The following is an 18,808-nucleotide window of genomic DNA, read 5'->3' on the forward strand; positions in this document are numbered from 1 at the left end:
AGGGAGTCAATGGATGCTGTTCACTTGGATTTTCAGGCCTTCTCCATGAGGCTACTAAGCAAGTCAAAAGCCTATGGTGTTACATGGAAGATATTAGCATGGAGGGAAGATCAACTGACTGGCAGGAGGGGGAGAGAGGGGATAAAAGCAGTCTTCTCTAGTTGGCTCCCGGAGACTAGTGGTGTCCCACAGGGCTCGGTGTTGGGACCGCTTTTTTTTCCCTTTGAATGTAATGTTAAGGATGTTGGAATTGATAGCACAATGAAGCATACCTGAGAACTAACAAACATCTGTGAAACCAAATGTCCCAAACATTATGGTGTCCTGAAATGAGGGGACTATGTATAAAAAGTTCTGCAATTTCTACATGGTCAAACCAAAATGTCTACAAATAACCATGAATAAAATATGGAGCAGGCACTTAAATTACATGTGAATTGTTGATTACAAATTGAACATTGTGGAGCCCGGGGACAAATAAAGGAAAAAAGTGTGTTTGTCCCAAACATTATGAAGGGCACTGTAAAAGGAGGATTGTAATGTGGAGGACATATGGCATGGGGTCAGATTACTCATAGAGTATTGAGAGTAGTTTTGGTCTCCTTATCCAAGGCAGGATGCGTTGGCATTGGGGAGAGTCCAGAAGAGGTTCATGAGAATGATCCTTGGAATGAAAAGGCTATCCTATGAGGAGTGTTTGATAGGTCTGGGACTACACTCACTGGAATTTGGAAGAATGAAAAGGGGATCTCATTGAAGTCTATAAAACATTGAAAGGTTTGGTTAGAGAGGGTGTTTCCTTTGGTGGGACACAGTGGGCACAAACTCAGAATACAAAAACACTCCATTACAACAGAGATGAAGAGGACTTTCTTTACTCAGAGCATGGTAAATCTATAGAATTCTTCACCTCAGCTGGCTGTGGAGGCCAAGCCAATGAGTAGGTTAAAGAGGTAAACAACCTCTTGATTAGGAAGGGAATCAAGGGAAAGGGGTGAAGGCAGGACAATGCTTTCGAAAAGGATAATAAATCAGCCGTGATGGAATAGCAGGGCAGACTCAATGGGCCGGATGGCCTGAGTGCAGTGGTTCTCACCCTTTTTCTTTCCAGTCACAGACCACTTTAAGTAATCCCTGTGCCATAAGTGCTCGGTGATTAGTAAGGGATTGCTTTAAGGTGGTAAGTGAGTGGGAAGGTTGAGAATCACTGCCCTAGGCCCAATTGTTACTGAAGAATTTTGCTGGATAAAAATAGCCATTGGTCCATTTCCTTTGGAGCTCCGAAACCCTGCACATAACGAGTCAATGAGGTACGATTAAAACAGTGGTTTTCAACCTTTTTCTTTCCGCCCACAGACCACCCTTACTAATCAAAGCACCTATGACCACTTCAAGTGGTTCGAGAGTGGAAAGAAAAAGGTGGAGAACCATTGCCTACCTCAGCCATTCTCAACAGGGGCCACAACACATGTCAGTCAATTCTTTTCACCTCGTGTGACACGTAGTCGGGCTTCACAAGGAAGGGAGTCCATAAACATTTAGCGAGCAGGGGCGGGGGGCATAGCCAAAGCAGAAAGTTGGAAATGGCTGAAGCCCAGATCAACTTTCAGCACCTAGCACATGATGCCTAGTTATGGCCAATGTGATACAATTTGAATGCGTCCTGCGGACAAGGTATTTATTAAGCACCTGGTACCATTACAAGGATCAATCTTGTTGTACAACCTCCTCACCCCGGGGAGGGGAGGGGAGAACCGCCACGTCTCCGGTGCTGTGGGTTGGAGCGGGGCAGCGCCTGGGCAAAGATACCTGAGCTCATCGACCGGGATTTCTCTCTCTCTCTGCCCCCCCCCCCCCCCCCTGGTTATTTCCTCTGTTGCAATCCAACGGCCGACAGCAACCACTCTATGGGGTGGTTTGCAAACTCCGAACTTCGCAGGCTGGGAGACCGCAACGACATTGACATCTGCCTCACACAGGTTACAAATGCGCTCGCACTTGGCCACATTCTCCCCCTCACCGTAAAACATTGCCCCTCCGGTCTCGTGCAGGAAGCGGACTCTCCGGTGCTTAAACAAGAAAATGGTCAGGATGGTGAGGATGAGCAAAAAGTTAAACAACACCAGTTGCACCGTGTCCTGCCGGTGACTTTCTGCCACGTTCTGGCCCGGGTTGGACTTCGTCCCAACTTGGGGCACCATGGCTGATGGAGAGAGCCTGTCTCCGGGCGCCTGTCCCCGGGCTGAGAGCCTGTTCCTCGGCTGAGAGCCTGTCCCTGGGCGCCTGTCCCCGGGCTGAGAGCCTGTTCCCGGGCTGAGAGCCTGTTCCTGGGCTGAGAGCCTGTTCCCGGGCGCCTGTCCCCGGGCTGAGAGCCTGTCTCCGGGCTGAGAGCCTGTCCCCGGGCTGAGAGCCTGTCCCCGGGCTGAGAGCCTGTTCCCGGGCGCCTGTCCCCGGGCTGAGAGCCTGTCCCCGGGCTGAGAGCCTGTTCCCGGGCGCCTGTCCCCGGGCTGAGAGCCTGTTCCTGGGCTGAGAGCCTGTTCCCGGGCGCCTGTCCCCGGGCTGAGAGCCTGTCTCCGGGCTGAGAGCCTGTTCCCGGGCGCCTGTCCCCGGGCTGAGAGCCTGTTCCCGGGCTGAGAGCCTGTTCCCGGGCGCCTGTTCCCGGGCTGAGCTGGCGCTCCGACTGCGCCGATTCCACGCTGAATTGCGGAGAACTGACAGACTTGACGTTGGGCGGATTGGCAGCGCCTTCACCGGCTCGACCTGGCGGCTTAAGGTGCGTGGCAGGCGATCCGCGGTCTGATGGAGACGCAGCGCCCACTGATTCTGCCCGGGGATCCGCTCCGTTAGATTCTGGACTGGCTCGCAGTCGCCGCGCCGCCTCCTGGTCGTTGCAGTTCGGGCGCCGGGTCCTCCCGAACGACACGACAGGGGATGGACCTCATCTCCCAGAGTCCTCGGCGCCACGCCGCCCAACCCCTTCGGCTGCGCTTCTAGCTCCCGGCGCAATAACTTGCCCCCCTCCCCAACCACCCCCCCCTCCCCAACCACCCCCCCCTCCCTAACCACCCCCTCCTCCCTAACCACCCCCTCCCCCCCACCTACCCCCTCTCCCCCACCACCTCCCTCCCCAACCACCCCCTCCTCTTTCATTCACATTCTCGCAGATCCCCCAAGCAGCTGGACGCTGAACAACATTTTTTGGGTGTGTGGAGTTGTCTAAAGGACGTGTCAGTTCTGCCTTAAGAAAACCCCAGAGGGTGATGGAAATTCAGCAAGTCCAACATGTCCCAAAGCAGCTTTAGTAATGCCGAGCCTAAACTTAACTCTCCCTCCTGCTCCCAGTAACCTTTCACCCCAAAGAGTGGCACAAACATCCAAATGCCTTTCCATTTTCCAATTTTGCCTCATTTCTGTTTTAAACTAGTGGCAAATTGTATTTAAACAGTGAGCTTAGTGTTCATACAGCATTGAAACGTTTGACTTGACTCATCCATGTTGACCAGTGGGCACCCCTTTCGTATTGGTCCTTAGCCCGCTAAGCTTAAGCGAGTCAAATGTTTATTTTGACACATTTTAAATGCAGTCAGTGACCCAGCTTCAACCCCTCTCTCAGGCCGTGCTTACAATCCCCTCCTACTCTTAGAAGGGAATTCCTTCTTACCCTAAACTTGCCTCCTCACATTTTATTCCATCTCTGATGTGGCGAGAAGTTCCAGATTTCTCCCACTGGCCTACACACATCTCCAAACATCAGCAAATACAAACCTAGCCTGACCGGCTTTTCTGATGAAACAACCCATTTATTCCAGATGTGGGTGTGATAGTACAGATTCTATCACCTATGTGTATATGTACAGGTTGTAGTGTAGAATGACTGTGATTGGCTGAGAGCGTAGCCACGTCTACTGGCAGGTCTTAAAGGGTTGCTCCTTGCTAGACCAGTTCATTCTGGACTGGTCGACCTACATGTGATACGCTCCAGTCTTCTAGTTAATAAAAGCTTTGGTTTGGATCAACAAGCTTTTGATTCTTTCGACACACTCTTCCAGTGCATTTAGATCCTTCCTTTATTCAGTACACCGAAACTCTAAGAATGCTCCACCCCCCCCTCCCTAACCACCCCCTCCTCCCTAACCACCCCCTCCCCCCCACCTACCCCCTCTCCCCTTTATTCAGTACACCTAAACTCTAAGAATGCTCCAGGTGTGGTCTCGTTCCGTATAACAGAAGCCGAGGTCCTGGACTTTTGTATTTACTTTCCCGAGTAATAAACAATAATTCTCTGTTAGTGGGCTGCGTCAACAAACTAACCTCTTGTGAATCCTGCACTTAAATACCCAAATCCTTCGGCATTTCAAATCTCTACAAATGTTGTGCTGATGTGGATTGGAAGGAAGGTTGTCTCAGGCTACAGCAGGGGTATGGATCAGTTGGAAAGTGGGATGGAATTTTGGTAAATGGAATTTAATCCTGACTTTATGGAATGTTTATAGAAAGACAGACACTAAATACCAACACTAAAACGACAGACCTCTGGGTTGTGATCAAATTCACAGTCCCCTGAAAGAGGCAACAAATTGTTCCTGAGAACTGTTTGTTACCTGAACCGTTAGACAGTCAATTATGAACAAAAACTGTGTACGGAAAAGGATCAGAGAACTGAGATAAGAGAGCAAGCTGACATGGGGAGATTGGCTGCCTTCTGGTCTCACCAACTCAATGAGTGAGTCTGCTCAGTGCTCCCAGTGCTACTTGGTTCAACCTGGCACCCCATTGTCATGTCTCGGTGAGGGCTGATGGAGGGATCCTGTGGTGAAGAGAAGGTGCACAAAAGTCACCCATTCCCACCCAATAGAAGAGGCCTGCAGCAGCCGACAAATCCAGCCCTATCCATCCTGCTGGTCTCCTTTGGTCAGGTGTTCATAACCCATGGAGGACCTGTATAGCATGCTTCCCTTCATAAGCTGGGCCATAGAATATAATAGCTTGGTGAAGGGCTCAAGCCTGAAATGTTGGTCATGTATCTTTATCTTTTTTGAAATAAAGAACAGTAAGCTGTTGAGTTTCTCTAACATTGGGTTTTTACTTCAATCAACGTGTCTGCAGACTCTTGTGTGTTACTCTGTAGAATATATTTCATGTACTTATGTAATCGTCAATACTGTGTAGTAGTTGACCCCCCCCCCCCCCCTCTGTTCTGGGCCAAAAATCGGGCCATGTAAAAGTCAATCCCCCTATTTTGGCCCCAACTGACTCTCCATCTGAGTTTCCGGCACCCCAACACCAGGCCTGTCTACCGGAGCACCCGACGCCCCAACAACTTGCCCACCAGAGCTCCTGACGTCCTGACAGCAGATCCTAAGGACCTCCTGCTGTCCCGACACCAGATCCTCGCCCTGGGCCACTCGAGCTCCTGATGCCCCGAATGCAGATTTACCACCCAGTCACTCCATCTGAGCTCCTGAGGCCTTGAGCAATGCAGGTACTTACCACAGTCAAAGGTACGATCAATGTAAAAGATGACCCGACAAAGTGTGCCAAAATATTTGCCGATTGCACGACTGTATACAGAAATAGTTTGGATTTTTTTTGCAGCTTTATAAAAGACGGGTTAAGGCTCTCTTGGAACATTGTGTTCAGTTCTGGTCACCACACCCTGGAAAGGATGCGGTGCGCTGGAGAGATTGCAGAGGATATTCACCAGGATCTTGCCTGGATTGGAGAACTTTAGTTCTAGGGAAAATTTGGATTGGCTGGGTTTATTTTCCCTGGAGTGAAGAAGGTTGAGGGGTGAATTGACATAAATATATACAATGATGGGAGGCAAGAGTATGGTAGACAGCCAAAATCTTCTACCCATCACTAGGGTAACAAAAACAATAAAAGGTGAGAGGAAAGAGTTTTAAAGGGGATCTGAGGGGGAATCATTTTTACAGTGTAAGTCCAAAAATCCAGATCCCAGAAATCCGGACCACCCTAAAATTCAGGCTTTTCGAAAACTCGGACTCTTTAAATTTAGCAGCCCTTTGTGTGTCTGCGTGTGGAAACGCCACAGAAGGACAACGACAACCAGCAACCAGGCTTTTTGTCAAGTGTTGACTTTAAAACATGTTGCATTTTCTCAATAAACTATCAAAATTTACATGTTCATCTCTTCTTTTTTTTCTCTTCAAATTTGATTTTATTTCTAAATGCTTTTTTTAATTAAGTTTGACATAGTAAACGGATATCTACAGAAAATTTGTAACATACACTACAGAGATGTCAAATATAAAGGATTCATCAAAGTTGTCTAATTTATAGAGCACATCTATAAGGAAGCAGAACATCTTACAATTTTATCCTGAATATCATATCTTCATTTTCTCTCCCATCTCTTGAGCTCTTTAAAATTTGATTTTTTATGGGAACTGCCCAAGAATCCAGAAAATCTGACGATCCAGACTGACCCAGTCCCAGAACAGTCCAGATTTTCGGACTTCTACTGTTTCCAGGGGAACAGTTTCCCTAGAGGTCTGCAGCAGCAAACTCGATGGGCGAAGGATCTGTAAGGACAATGACCAGTGAGCACGGTCTTGGAACAGACCACTGCGGGGCAGTCGCGCGTCACTCTGGCTGTCGTGCCTCGCACTCCACCAGGCCCAGTGGCGTGGGACCCAGAGGGACGCGTTTGTCCTGGGCAAGCACTCGCCTCCAAGTCCTTGCCCCAGCACATGGTGCCTAAAGCTCCATGGAAAACAGCACAAAAGTTCTGTGAGGACAGATGAGCCAGAAGGCACCAAGCTCATCTTTGCTTGCGAAGAGATGGGCCACGATAATGGTGATGACTGAATACAGAGAGTGATTCGTATCTGGAACATGCTGACAGAGGAGGTCGAGGCTCATATACAATCACTACAATTAAGAGGCATTTAGACACACATCAAAATAGTCAAGGCATTGAGGGGTACAGTTCCAATGTGGCCAAATGCAACTACTCTAGATGAACAGATAGGTTAGCCTGCACATGATGGATGGAAGTTCAAAATTCATCCATCTCTCTCAATCTTTAAGAGTCCTGGCCCAAAAGATTGACCATTCTTTTTCTCCCACTGATGTTGAATTCCTCTTCATATTCTGGTCAGCAACTGTGGTCTTTGATGATTCTTTGGCTTGGCTTCGCGGACGAAGATTTATGGAGGGGTATGTCCACGTCTGCTGCAGGCTCGTTGGTGACTGACAAGTCCGATGCAGGACAGGCAGGCACGGTTGCAGCGGTTGCAAGGGAAAATTGGTGGGTTGGGGTTGGGTGTTGGGTTTTTCCTCCTTTGTCTTTTGTCAGTGAGGTGGGCTCTGCGGTCTTCTTCAAAGGAGGTTGCTGCCCGCCGAACTGTGAGGTGCCAAGATGCACGGTTGGAGGCGATATCAGCCCACTGGCGGTGGTCAATGTGGCAGGCACCAAGATGATTAACGACAAGGTATTATACATTCCATGGACAAAACTGTCTATAAAGATATTAACGCAGGTAATAATAAGCCAACAATAATGACAAGAGTTACATTTACATGTGGCTTGTGACTGGATGCCACAAATTCAGTTTCTCCTCCATTTACTTTTCAAAGCTCAAAGTTCAGATTTGTTGTCAGAATACATTCATGACATCACATATAATCCTAAGATCGTTTTTCCTGCAGGCCTGGCAGAATTTCTATTTTTCCTTTGTGCAAGAAAACTGTACTCAAGGAACGATATGTATACAAAAGAAAGATATCTAAACAAATTGACTGTGCAATACGGAAAAAATTCAGTAATAAATAATGTGCAAAGTAAAACCCCTCAAATGAGTCTTTAATTGAGTTTGTTGTTTTGGAATATGATGGTGTAGGAGTAGCAACTGTTCCCAAACCTGGAGGTATGAGCCTTGTGGCACCTGTACCTCTTTGCTGATGACAGAAGTAAGAGTACACCACATCCTGGGTGATGTGGATCTTTGATGATTGCTGCTGCTTTCTGACGACAGCGTTCCCTGTAGATTTTCTCGAGGCTGGGGAGAGTTTTGCCTGTGTTCAATGTGCCTCAGTGAAACACGAAAGTCTGCAGATACTGTGACTGTAGTAAAAACACAAAAAAATGCTGGAGGAACTCAACTGGTCTTGCAGCATCCATAGGAGCAAAAGATATATTACTGACGTTTCGGGCCTGTGCCCTTCTTCAAGGAATACGCAAAGAACAGGAAAGTGTCAGAATATAAAGAATGAAGAGTGGCAGGAGGAGGAGCCCAAAAAATTTTAATTGGATATGATAAGAAAAGAGGTGAGAATTGATTTTGGCTCCATGAAAAGAGATAGGGAAAAGGACAGAGAGAGAGAAAAAAAATACAGCTGGGGAAATGCTGACAGGTGGAAGAAGGTTGGGGGGTGGGGGGGATGGGCTTAATGGAAGCTGGAGAAGTTGATGTTATTTGGAGGGTGCCCAGAAGGAAAGTGAGGTGTTGTTCCTCCAATCTGCGGGTAGTCTCAGTCTGACTGTGCCTGATACCATGGGCAGACATGACAGCAAGGGAATGGGACAGGGAATTGAAATGGGTGGCCATTGGGAGATCGATGCCATTGTGGCGGACAGTGCCAAAGTGCCCAACAAAGCAATCTCCCAGTCTGCATCCAGTCTCTCTTGATGTAGAGGAAGCCTGAAACATCGGTCATATATCTTTACCTCCAATGGATGCTGCGAGACCGGCTGAAATCCTCCAGCTTTTCTCAATATGCCTCATCCAGACCTCTCTGAGGACTCAATGGAAACACTGATCTTCCCTTTCCCTCTGTCACTGTTGAAGTTACAGTTTTCTTTTCTGGATTGCCTCCAAGCCTTCCAACTCGCATGACTAATTTTCATTGCTTTGTCATCCCTTTTGTGTTGATGTTACTAAGCCCATGCTTGAGATTGTATCTTGCAGAGCTGCAGAACTACCTCCACATTGTAATGCTATTCTTTCTGAAAGCATCCAAGTCAGTTTGCTCTTGATTTTCTGTCCATTCAGTAGTTCTGTAAATTGCTGATATTGAGCCTTCCCCAGAAGTAGTGCGGTCTCAATTTCTCAGTCTAGCTCAGCTTTGCTAGAACTTGTTAGCTTGTTTGTGGACTTCCAGGGCAGCATAGATATTTTCTTAACATTTCTGAGAACTGTTTATGCTTTCTCTGAACTGGCTGCCCTCTAGTTTTATGATTAGTGCTCTATCCAACAAAAAAATTGTAAGTGCCGAACATGTGAGGTATGATCTTTAACTTTACAAAAAAAACACCAGAGTAGTTATCTGTAGTTCTCCTCTGCTCCGATTGGGAGATCTGGCTGGACAGAGGAGAAGGGTGCTGAAGATAAGACCCACCCTCAGAATTAAGGCCCAACCCTGATGAATCTTTCCATTGTGGTGTCATCAGGAGGCATCACATTGTTGCAACTATAAGCAAGTCCTGATCTTGATGGGTGTTATTTTGTGGGTGTCTTACTCCTCCTGCCACTAATGCAGGGCTTCTAGGTGCTTCCATGAATGGCCTTGAAGTTCTCAATGCCATCCCAAATTCCCCTTCTCTACTTTGACTGTTCATGCATCGGGGAATCCAGGAGACAGTGAGAATGTTGCTTCAAGGAAGCTTTGAGCACATCCTTGATTTTTTTTTTCCTATGTGCCTGGGTGTCATTTTCGGAATTGCTTGTGGTTCATGTGACAATGGAGGAGTTTATGGACACAGCATTGGGGCTCTTTTCACATTTCCTTCAGGTGGCCATTGACGGTCATCCAGGTCTCAGAGAGTAAAGAAGGGGGCAGGAATCACTCTTGCCCAGTTTTGTGTGCCAGGACTGAGAAAATCTTCCAATACTGTTTTCCTTAATTGTCCAATGGCAGAGCTGATGAATCGAGGGCATTCTGGGTAGTAAGATACAGATGGCTTAGAGGAGACTAACCTATTGTGCTCTTAGCCAGGGCGTGTGGAAAATGTAACAGTACAATTCAAAAGAGTTTTGAAGGAATAATGAGAAATATTTCAAAGAGCCATTATCTTAACAATAGAAAACATTAACAATCCCTGAGATTATTGTAAAAATGATGTAAACATTTTAGTATCTTCAAAAGCAGATTTTGGGATTCATCATGACAAGTATATTGAGATTATTTTCCATATTACATCACACTTTAATCACCGAAGTGTGGGATACACTAAAGCAGGGAGGAACTGCAATATAATAATTGAGATGTCTAAGTGAGTATGTAAATTCAGGACAATGTAAATTCAGAATCTATAACAGCAGTGGAGAAATCAAACTCAAGATCATTAAATAATCTAGAATTAAAAAGAAACAAAGGAGTCATTGATTAAGAGGACAGCCAATCTACTCCCTCAATTCCATTTTGCTGACCAAACCCTCATCTCTTAATATCCAGAAATCTGTCAGTCAACCTGTATTTTGACCAAGCTTCCATAGCCCTCTGCAACAGGATATGCTAGGAATTCATCACCCTCTGAGTGAAATTTCTCTCCTCAGTCCTGTATGGACTAGCCCATTTTCCTGAGGCTGTAATTCCCTATACTGGATTCCTCATTTGAGGATATCCTCCCTCCATCTCACTTTGAGTCCTGTGAGAATTTTGTAAGCAAGGGGATGGTCGACCTTGCTTCAGGATCAAGAGTGAAAGAGGAAGATAGCCAATCTATAGAAGTGAGAAGGCTAAAGGAGACAGGTGCCGGTAAGAACCAAGGTGAGTTGGCAGATGAATGGAATAGATTGAGCCATTTGGGGGAGGGGAGGTGAAAGGTCATGGGCCTGGATAAATGAGAGATGATGGAACCAAGTGGAGGCATAGGAAAAGGAGATGAAGTACAGATGGATAGGTATGTGGATGATTAGCAGTTGGAAAAGGGGAGGTTCAACAAAGGGAGAGAAGTTAGATGGCTCAATAGCAGTGTGGGACAGAAACACAGGGACTGCAAGCTATCTGAAATTGGAAAATTCAAATGTTCATTCCTTTGGGTTGTAGGTTATTAACATAGAATATGAAATGATGTTCTTCAGTTTTGGCCTTACCATGGAAAGGCAGAAAGCCAATGATGGATAGGACAGCGCAGGAATAGAAAGGGAAATTCAAATTACATGCAACGAGCAATTCAAGATGTCTCTTTCAGATAGAGAGATGGTAATCATCTAGTTTATGCTTGGTCACATTGATAAATAGGAGGCCAAATCAAAAGCAACAAATGCAATAGACCGGTTGCACATATTTATACCTCACCTGCAATTGCTGAATAGGTCCATGGATGGTGGTGAGGGAGGTGGTGCAGGAGCAAGTGTTGCCCCTCCTGTGGTTGCAGGGACTAGTGCCAGGGGTGGAAGGAGAGAGATGAGCAGGCCAGGGAATCATGGTCAGGGTGGTAGCCATGGAAACCAAAAGTCAGCAAGATCCTGTTGCAGCTGGCAGAAATGGCAAAGGGTCATATGCTGGATGCAGAGGCAAGTGGAGTGAAAGGTAAGGATATGAGGAAGGGAGGGGTAGGAGTACACATCAGGAAAATGGAGAAAATGCAAGGGCTCCAGAGAAGGGAAGCCTTGGTTCTTGAAGGAGGATTTTCACAGCTCTGGAATTGAAAGACTCATCTTGAGAGCAGATGCAGCAGAGATGGAAAAAGAAACTGAAAGAAAGAAGACATCCTTACAGTGGAGAGGGTGGTCAAGGTAGTTGTGGGCATCAATGGATTTATAGTAAATATTCATTGAGAGTTTGTCACCAAAGATGGGGAATGAGAAAAGGGAGAGAAGTATGAGAAATAGTTTGTGAATTTAAGGGCAGAATGGAAGTAAGAAGCAAAGAATTTGGTACGTTTTCATGAGATCGCTTCTTGTTCTTCCAAACTCTTGAGAATACACTCCATACATCTCGATCTCCCCCAATGTGGCAAAACCAGGAGCCAGTTTGTTTATCCACAAAACAAGTGTCCGAATGATCTCCTGTATACTATTCTGCACTGGCAAATCTGCAGATTTCAGTTGATTTAGAAATTTGGGCCGATAAAACATTTATGAGCAGCCTGGTAGACACAGATATAAACATGTTCCATCTGCTCACAGAGACTGAAATGACCATCACAGCTGATCATTCTCAGGCATTCATCCACAAGTTGTGAGAATTAGACAAATTGATTGAATTTACAGTACATCTCATATTGCAGTAAATCTGTCATTAAGCACCTGGCATAAATTTAAGGGCTCACCCAATGATCTCTTAAAATTTCAAGTTAATTTCTGAAAATTAGTTTGAATATTGAAAGGCAATAATATTTAGCAAGCTGTTCATCATTCCTGAAATGAGATTTTTGCTTGTAATTGGTTTATATTGAACACAGCAGAGTAATTTAGCTTCTCATTTTTTTTTATTTGTACCTTAATTTCTCTTCAGATGAAATGTGCTGATCAAAGTTGTTATAATGGTCTGCGCTCAGAGGGGTTGAATCTCTTACAAGTTTCCACTCCTAATCAACGTCAAAAACCCTGATAGGTTAAAGAGACCAAGGGAAAATGGAATTTGGGCAGAAGTATAAAACCGAGGGAGTGGAAGAGCCATGATCTTGATGAATTACTTCATTTTTTTAAATTCCAAATTTATTGAATTAACTTCATTTCGTCAAGGCTTCAGCAGCCCTCATGCTAAACAAGGTCTGTCCATTTTGTGTGTTACAGAGGCCACTTGTGTCGACTGCTCTCTGAAGTAACCTAGCAAGCCACACAGTTCAAAGACAATTCAATATGGGTGGTTAACAGGCAGAGTTGGAGAGGAGGATTACCGTATATGCCAGTGTATAGGGTTGATGATGTGACAAGCAGGCTAGATAGGGGAATGCAGTAACCATATAACCATTTACAGCACAGAAACAGGCCAGTTCGGCCCTACTAGTTTGTGCTGAACATCTTCTCCCACTCAGTCCCACTAACCTGCATTCAGCCCATAACCCTCCACACCTATCCTGTCCATATATCTATCCAACATTTCCTTGAATATTACCATCGATCTCACTTCTTCCCCTTATACTTTTGAATACCTCTATCAAATCACCCCTCAACCTTCTATGCTCCAGGGAATAAAGCCCCAACCTGCTCAACCTTTCCCTGTAACTCAAACCCTGAAACCCTGGCAACATTCTCGTAAACCTCTTCTCTGTTCTGTTTATATCCTTTCTGCAATTCGGTGATCAAAACTGCACACAATATTCCAAATTTGGCCTCATCAAGGCCTTATACAATTTCAACATAACATCCCAACTCCTGTGTTCTATACTCTGATTTATAAATGCCTTCTTCACCACCCTATCCACATGTGATTCAACTTTCAGGGAATTATGTACCATGATGCCCAAATCTCTTTGTTCCACTGCACTCCTTAATTGTCCACCATTTAACATGTATAGCCGGTTTTGATTATTCCTACCAAAATGTAGCACTCACATTTATCAGTATTAAACTCCATCTGCCATCTTTCAGCCCACTCTTCTAACTGTCCTATATCACCCTGTAAACTTTGATAATCATCCTCACTGTCCACAACACCGCCAACCTTTGTATCATCTGCAAATTTACTAATCCAATTTACCACCCTATCATCTAGATCGTTCTCCTTGAAAATTCAAAATGTCACCTTAAAAATGTCCCTGGGTTACAAACGAGATCTGTTCCTAAGTCTGCCTTTAAGTCGAATTTGTTGGTTAGTCAGAACAGGTACGTACGGTTCTTATTTAGCGTTAGTCAAATATCTTGAAGTAGGCGTCAAGGGAGGTTTGTACAGAGCTTTCCTTGCTTTGGATTTATGCTTTGGAGGCATGGTTATGGGTAAATAACCAAGATTTGACTTAAAATGGCGGATGGCATTCTCCATCCTCGAGCCAACGAACTGCTGAAGCCACGCATAGTCCATTTGTAAGTATATGTTGTCCATAAGTCAGATGTTCGTAATCCAGGGATTGCTTGCACATTGGGTCTAAAATTCCAAGCCTTGACAGCAAAGTCTCGACACTGGTGCCATCTTCCCGCTGACTCTGATGCAATCTTGTGCAGGTCCTGTTAGTTATGAACAAACTATCAGCATTCATCCCGAGGATCCATCCACCTAGTCCGACTGCCTTTGGCTCAGAACAAGCTTTAAATGCCCTGTTACAGGAGCCAATGGTGGTTTATTTTAAAATGTGCTAATAAAATTAAAACATTTACAGGGTCTTCAAAACTTTATTTATTAATTTTAACATATGAAGAAAGTAAGTAATTCACGTACAGAAAAAATACAAAATAAAGTAATGCAAGTACAAAATAACATAGTTAATACAATACCAATCTCGGCATCTCCCCCAACAACTAAAAACTAAGACTAAAAAAAACTATTTTTAACCCCTAAACCCCCCCCTCCCCACCCCCACGATAAAGAGTGAAGAATTAATACTATTAGTATAATTTTTTTTAAAAATATATCTTAAAAAAAGATCAATATATATAAAAAAAACAAAAAAAAATTAATTAAGTATTAATTATTAATCAAATTTTTTTATTATATAATATATATAAAAAACAAAAACAAAAAGAACTTAAATGAAAAAAAACAACTAATAAAAAAAACTAAAAAAAGAAAAAAAGAAAGAAAAAAAAGAAAACATATATAGAAAAAATATATAATAAAAAAAAAGTTTTTTTAAAGAAAAAAAATGATTAATTCAAACTTATTTAAACTGTATATAATCAATAAATGGGGTCCACTTAACTCATAAAAAGACATCTTATCTTGTATAGAAAAAGATATTCTTTCCATAACCAAACAAAACTTCATCTCTGAATACCACCTATCTAAAGACAATACATTTCTATTCTTCCAAGTAATCGCTTTACATTTCTTGGCCACTGCCAGCGCTAAGTAAATAAAAGAGATCTGGTAATTATCTAATTCTAAATCAATCAACGGTTGCATATTCCCTAATAAAAATATATCAGGGTCTAATACAATATGAAGATTATATAGATTATTAAATACAGATTGAATACCTTTCCAAAATTGTTGTAACCGATCACACAACCAAACAGCATGTAAAAAAGTACCAGAAACCTGATCACAACGAAAACAAAAATCTGACTTACTAAAACCAAATTTTTTAAATTTTTCGGGTGTTAAATATAATTGATGTATAAAACTATAATTAATCATCGCCAATCTAGCATTAATCAATTTTCGAACACTATTACGGCAGATTTCAGACCAATCTTCTTCAGTTATTGTTAAACTTAAATCCTTTTCCCATTTCATTTTATCTTTATCCCAAAACATTTATAGGGTGATTTGGTATTAAAATGGAACATTAAACGAGCACTTACCTGGGCAAAGTTTGATGATTATTATTCGAGCAATGGGAATTGGTGAGTCGATGTGAGATCCCATCCATGCATGCGCAGCCATTCCTTTACAGTCTGGAGGGGAGAAACTACTGAACCTAAATGAGTTAAACTGGATGAACTAACTATAACACAAACTTGTAACTGAACATTATTTATTACATAACAAACATCTTTATCTGTAATCAAAAAAGGGAGGGAGAGGTAGACACGTTGACTCACCAACTCCCATTGCTCGAATAATAATCATCAAACTTCGCACAGGTAAGTGCTTGTTTAATATTCCATTATTCTTCGCTATGTACGTTGGTTCACCAACGTGAGAGTTGGTAGCCCAGTGGCTGATCCCCTTCAGGTGGTCCAACAGACCATAATCAGTTCAATGGATCCCCCTTCTGCCTCGTGTTGGATGGAGACCGTGAAACTCTGCCCCTCTGAATTTAAAGTCTTATTGTAGAACCTATTAAAGGTTCTCACATTGCTCCATTCCACTTGGCGGAGGATATGCCACATAGGGACCTCGGCCCTATTGCCAGTCGAGGTTGCCGCTGCTCTAGTTGAGTGGGACCCAGAGTAATACCACTCCAGTCACTCCCATGACCTCCCACAGCCATCTGGCCAATGTCTGGGAGGTAGCCCGCTGATGCAGTTTTTCTATAACATATAAAAAAGCATTTCTCAATTAGCCTAATATGTTTTGTACATACAACATATCTTTTTAAACAATCCAACACACAGAACCGTTTGTCCTCTCCATACAATTTTGTCCCAATTTTCTCTTGCCTGTTATGCTTCAGAATATCTGTAACTTGAATGTTTACACAGTCCTCCTCCCAATAGATATAGACCATATGAATACAAAAGTTTGTACCCTCTGGGCCGCTGTCAAGGCCACTAACATGATCACCTTATGAGACAGACGACACAGTCCAAACTGGAAATTGGTGACAGTAGCCTTAAATAGTCCAAAACATTCTTTACGTCCAAAATTTCTTTACATCTGGGTACCGGAGGGAGCAAGTGAAACACTCCTTTCATGAATCTTTTGTTCAGGAGGTGGTTCATCATCTCATGCTCAGAGTCCTGGAGTGTCAAGAAAGTAGCCGGTGTGCTCTTTGCTGTATTCGCCGAGCACATTAAACATATCGGTTAGGAAACTTAATAAGCCTCCGATAGAGGCTGACTGTACATTCAGTCTGATTTGGGCACGTTTCCCCACATAGGATGCATACTGTTTTTGTGCAGACTTTCTCCAAGATGCCCGCAAGATGCCCAAATTTCTAGGCTGCAGAGCGTTTATGTTGATCCTCGCTCCCTGATCCTTAGCCTTAGGAAGGCCAATTTGGCACTACTGTACTAGCAATCCCGTGGCCTCGTCCTCCTGTATCTTGTTCAGGCATTTCACCAACAAGGCAAACAGCGGGAATGCATAAAAATTATATTTAGCCAAATCTAGGGTAAAGGCGTCATTGGCCTTCGCTTGGGGATCTGGCAGCCAGGACATATCTTGGAACCGGAGCATTCAGCCGGGACGTAAACAAATCTGTTTCCAGCATGCCAAAGGTGTCGGCTAGCAGTTTAAAGTATTTCTTCCCCAGAGTCCACTCAGTGCTATCATTGAATTTCCTGGACATCTGGTCCGCCTGGATGTTTATCTGACCCCGGAAGGTAGATGGCTGTAACCCAAATATTTCTATGAATGCACCAGTGCCGTCTCAATGGCTAGCTTGTTAAAGGAGGCAGATTTGAGACCTCCCATATTATTGAGGTAGGCTACTGCTTAAGTGTTATCAAACCTTAGCAATACACGAATGTTAGCTTCTCTTGCAAAGAATAACTTTAGTGCTAATAAGCCTGCCAGCATTTCCAAATAATTGATTCCTGATTTTGAGGTCTCCTGAGCTCTCTGTCCATCCATCTACCTCCAGCAGAGACCTTTAGATTCGTGGCACCCCAACCTTCACCACTAGTGTCTGTCAAAATGTCTGACCAAATCCCTGAGTTCGATCCTTGTGTAAGACAGTGAGATATTGTCAATCCACCATGCAAGATTGGATCTGGCTTCTCTGGTTAATTTCATGGGCCTGTCAAAATGTCCCCTAGCTACCTTAAGAGCTGAGATTTTGTCCCTTTCCAGAAACCTCGAGGTGGCTGCTACTGCCCTTTTGCCTCGATGGATCTGCCAACAATAAATGTATCGTTTAGGTAACCCATTACCATGTGCCCCTCTTTCCTGAGCCTTGCAAACACCGGCTTCAGTAACTTGGTAAATGCCTTGGGCGCTGAGCTCAGCCCATTCAACAAGGCCTGATACTACCATAGCTCTCCGTTCCAGGTAAGTTTCAAGAATTTCCTGTACTGTGGGCAGATCGCGACCAAATAGTATGCGTCTTGCAAATCTATCGAGGCCATGTAATAGGCCTTATGTACCATCGGCAACACAGAATATATGTTATCCATTTTTAAATGCCTGTACAAGACATATTCATTAAGATCCAGTATCACTCTAGTGCTGCCACTTCTCTTGTCGCGTGAAGATGTTTGATACAAACTCATGTTTTTCATGACTACAACGTTCAATAACATTTTTATTTTTAACGCCATGATTTTGGCATGTATAGCCTCCATTAGTGGCAGCTGTGTATGTATGTATATATACCCTTCCTCCTTCCTGCCGAACAGAAGCATTGGTGGTAATATTACGTTAATCGACCTCCAACCTGCGGGCTGGTGCTTTCTGGGCCCACCTCCCCGAAGCACTTTGAGCGGGAAAATTCTGCTCCACTGACGGCATTGCCCTAAAAAAGACCTGCTGGCTGTTGCTACTTGGAGTGGGAAACTGCCTTGGATAACCTGCTTAAGTTCCACCACATACCTGCGATAGGGGTGAATCATAACAGGTTCTCTTGCCCGTGCTCTCGGACCTCTGACCACGCCAGCCGCCGCCATCTGCTCATTCAAACCTTTTACCTGTTTGCTGAGATTATCACCAAATAGAAATTTAGTTGCAAGGTTAAATACAAATGAGTGTATTTTACATTTAGGTCAGCCTTAATCAGCTCCTTCCTGAAGGCATTAAGTTCATAGTTTGCATGACCAAAGTGTTTTGTTGGGTCTCTGATAAATCGTGGGAGAGCGTTTGTGCGAACACAGTGATACCTTTTACCAGGGACCCCTGTAGTCTTTGCAATTTCATGTCTTTTGCCCTTGTGGGAACATTCAAATTGTTCCATATCGTGGCGTTTACCTTAGGCACCTCCAATAGAGGGCAGTTAACAGGGCAGGGGTATTTCTTGATAGATTCTTCTAGCACCATCTTCTGAAAAGCATTCAATACCATACAAGTTATTGATCCTGCAATATCATCCTCTAGTGCTGGCTGATACCCCTTGGTATTGCAAACTTTGCGGCAATAA

At 44.1% G+C, this 18,808-nt stretch overlaps 1 protein-coding gene across 1 annotated transcript in view; it reads right to left on the minus strand.

Annotated features, from left to right (window-relative positions):
• Positions 1-2,284, minus strand: part of LOC138742667 (sodium/hydrogen exchanger 9-like) — a 391,181-nt gene extending 388,897 nt beyond the window's left edge. The window contains exon 1 of the mRNA XM_069897383.1: positions 2,021-2,284. Within this exon, the coding sequence (XP_069753484.1) occupies positions 2,021-2,201 (181 nt within the window). The 5' untranslated portion in view covers positions 2,202-2,284. The remainder of the gene's footprint in view (positions 1-2,020) is intronic.
• Positions 2,285-18,808: the final 16,524 nt, after the last annotated feature.

This window comes from Narcine bancroftii, chromosome 9 (genome assembly GCF_036971445.1).
Source record: "Narcine bancroftii isolate sNarBan1 chromosome 9, sNarBan1.hap1, whole genome shotgun sequence".
Taxonomy (NCBI): Eukaryota; Metazoa; Chordata; class Chondrichthyes; order Torpediniformes; family Narcinidae; genus Narcine; species Narcine bancroftii.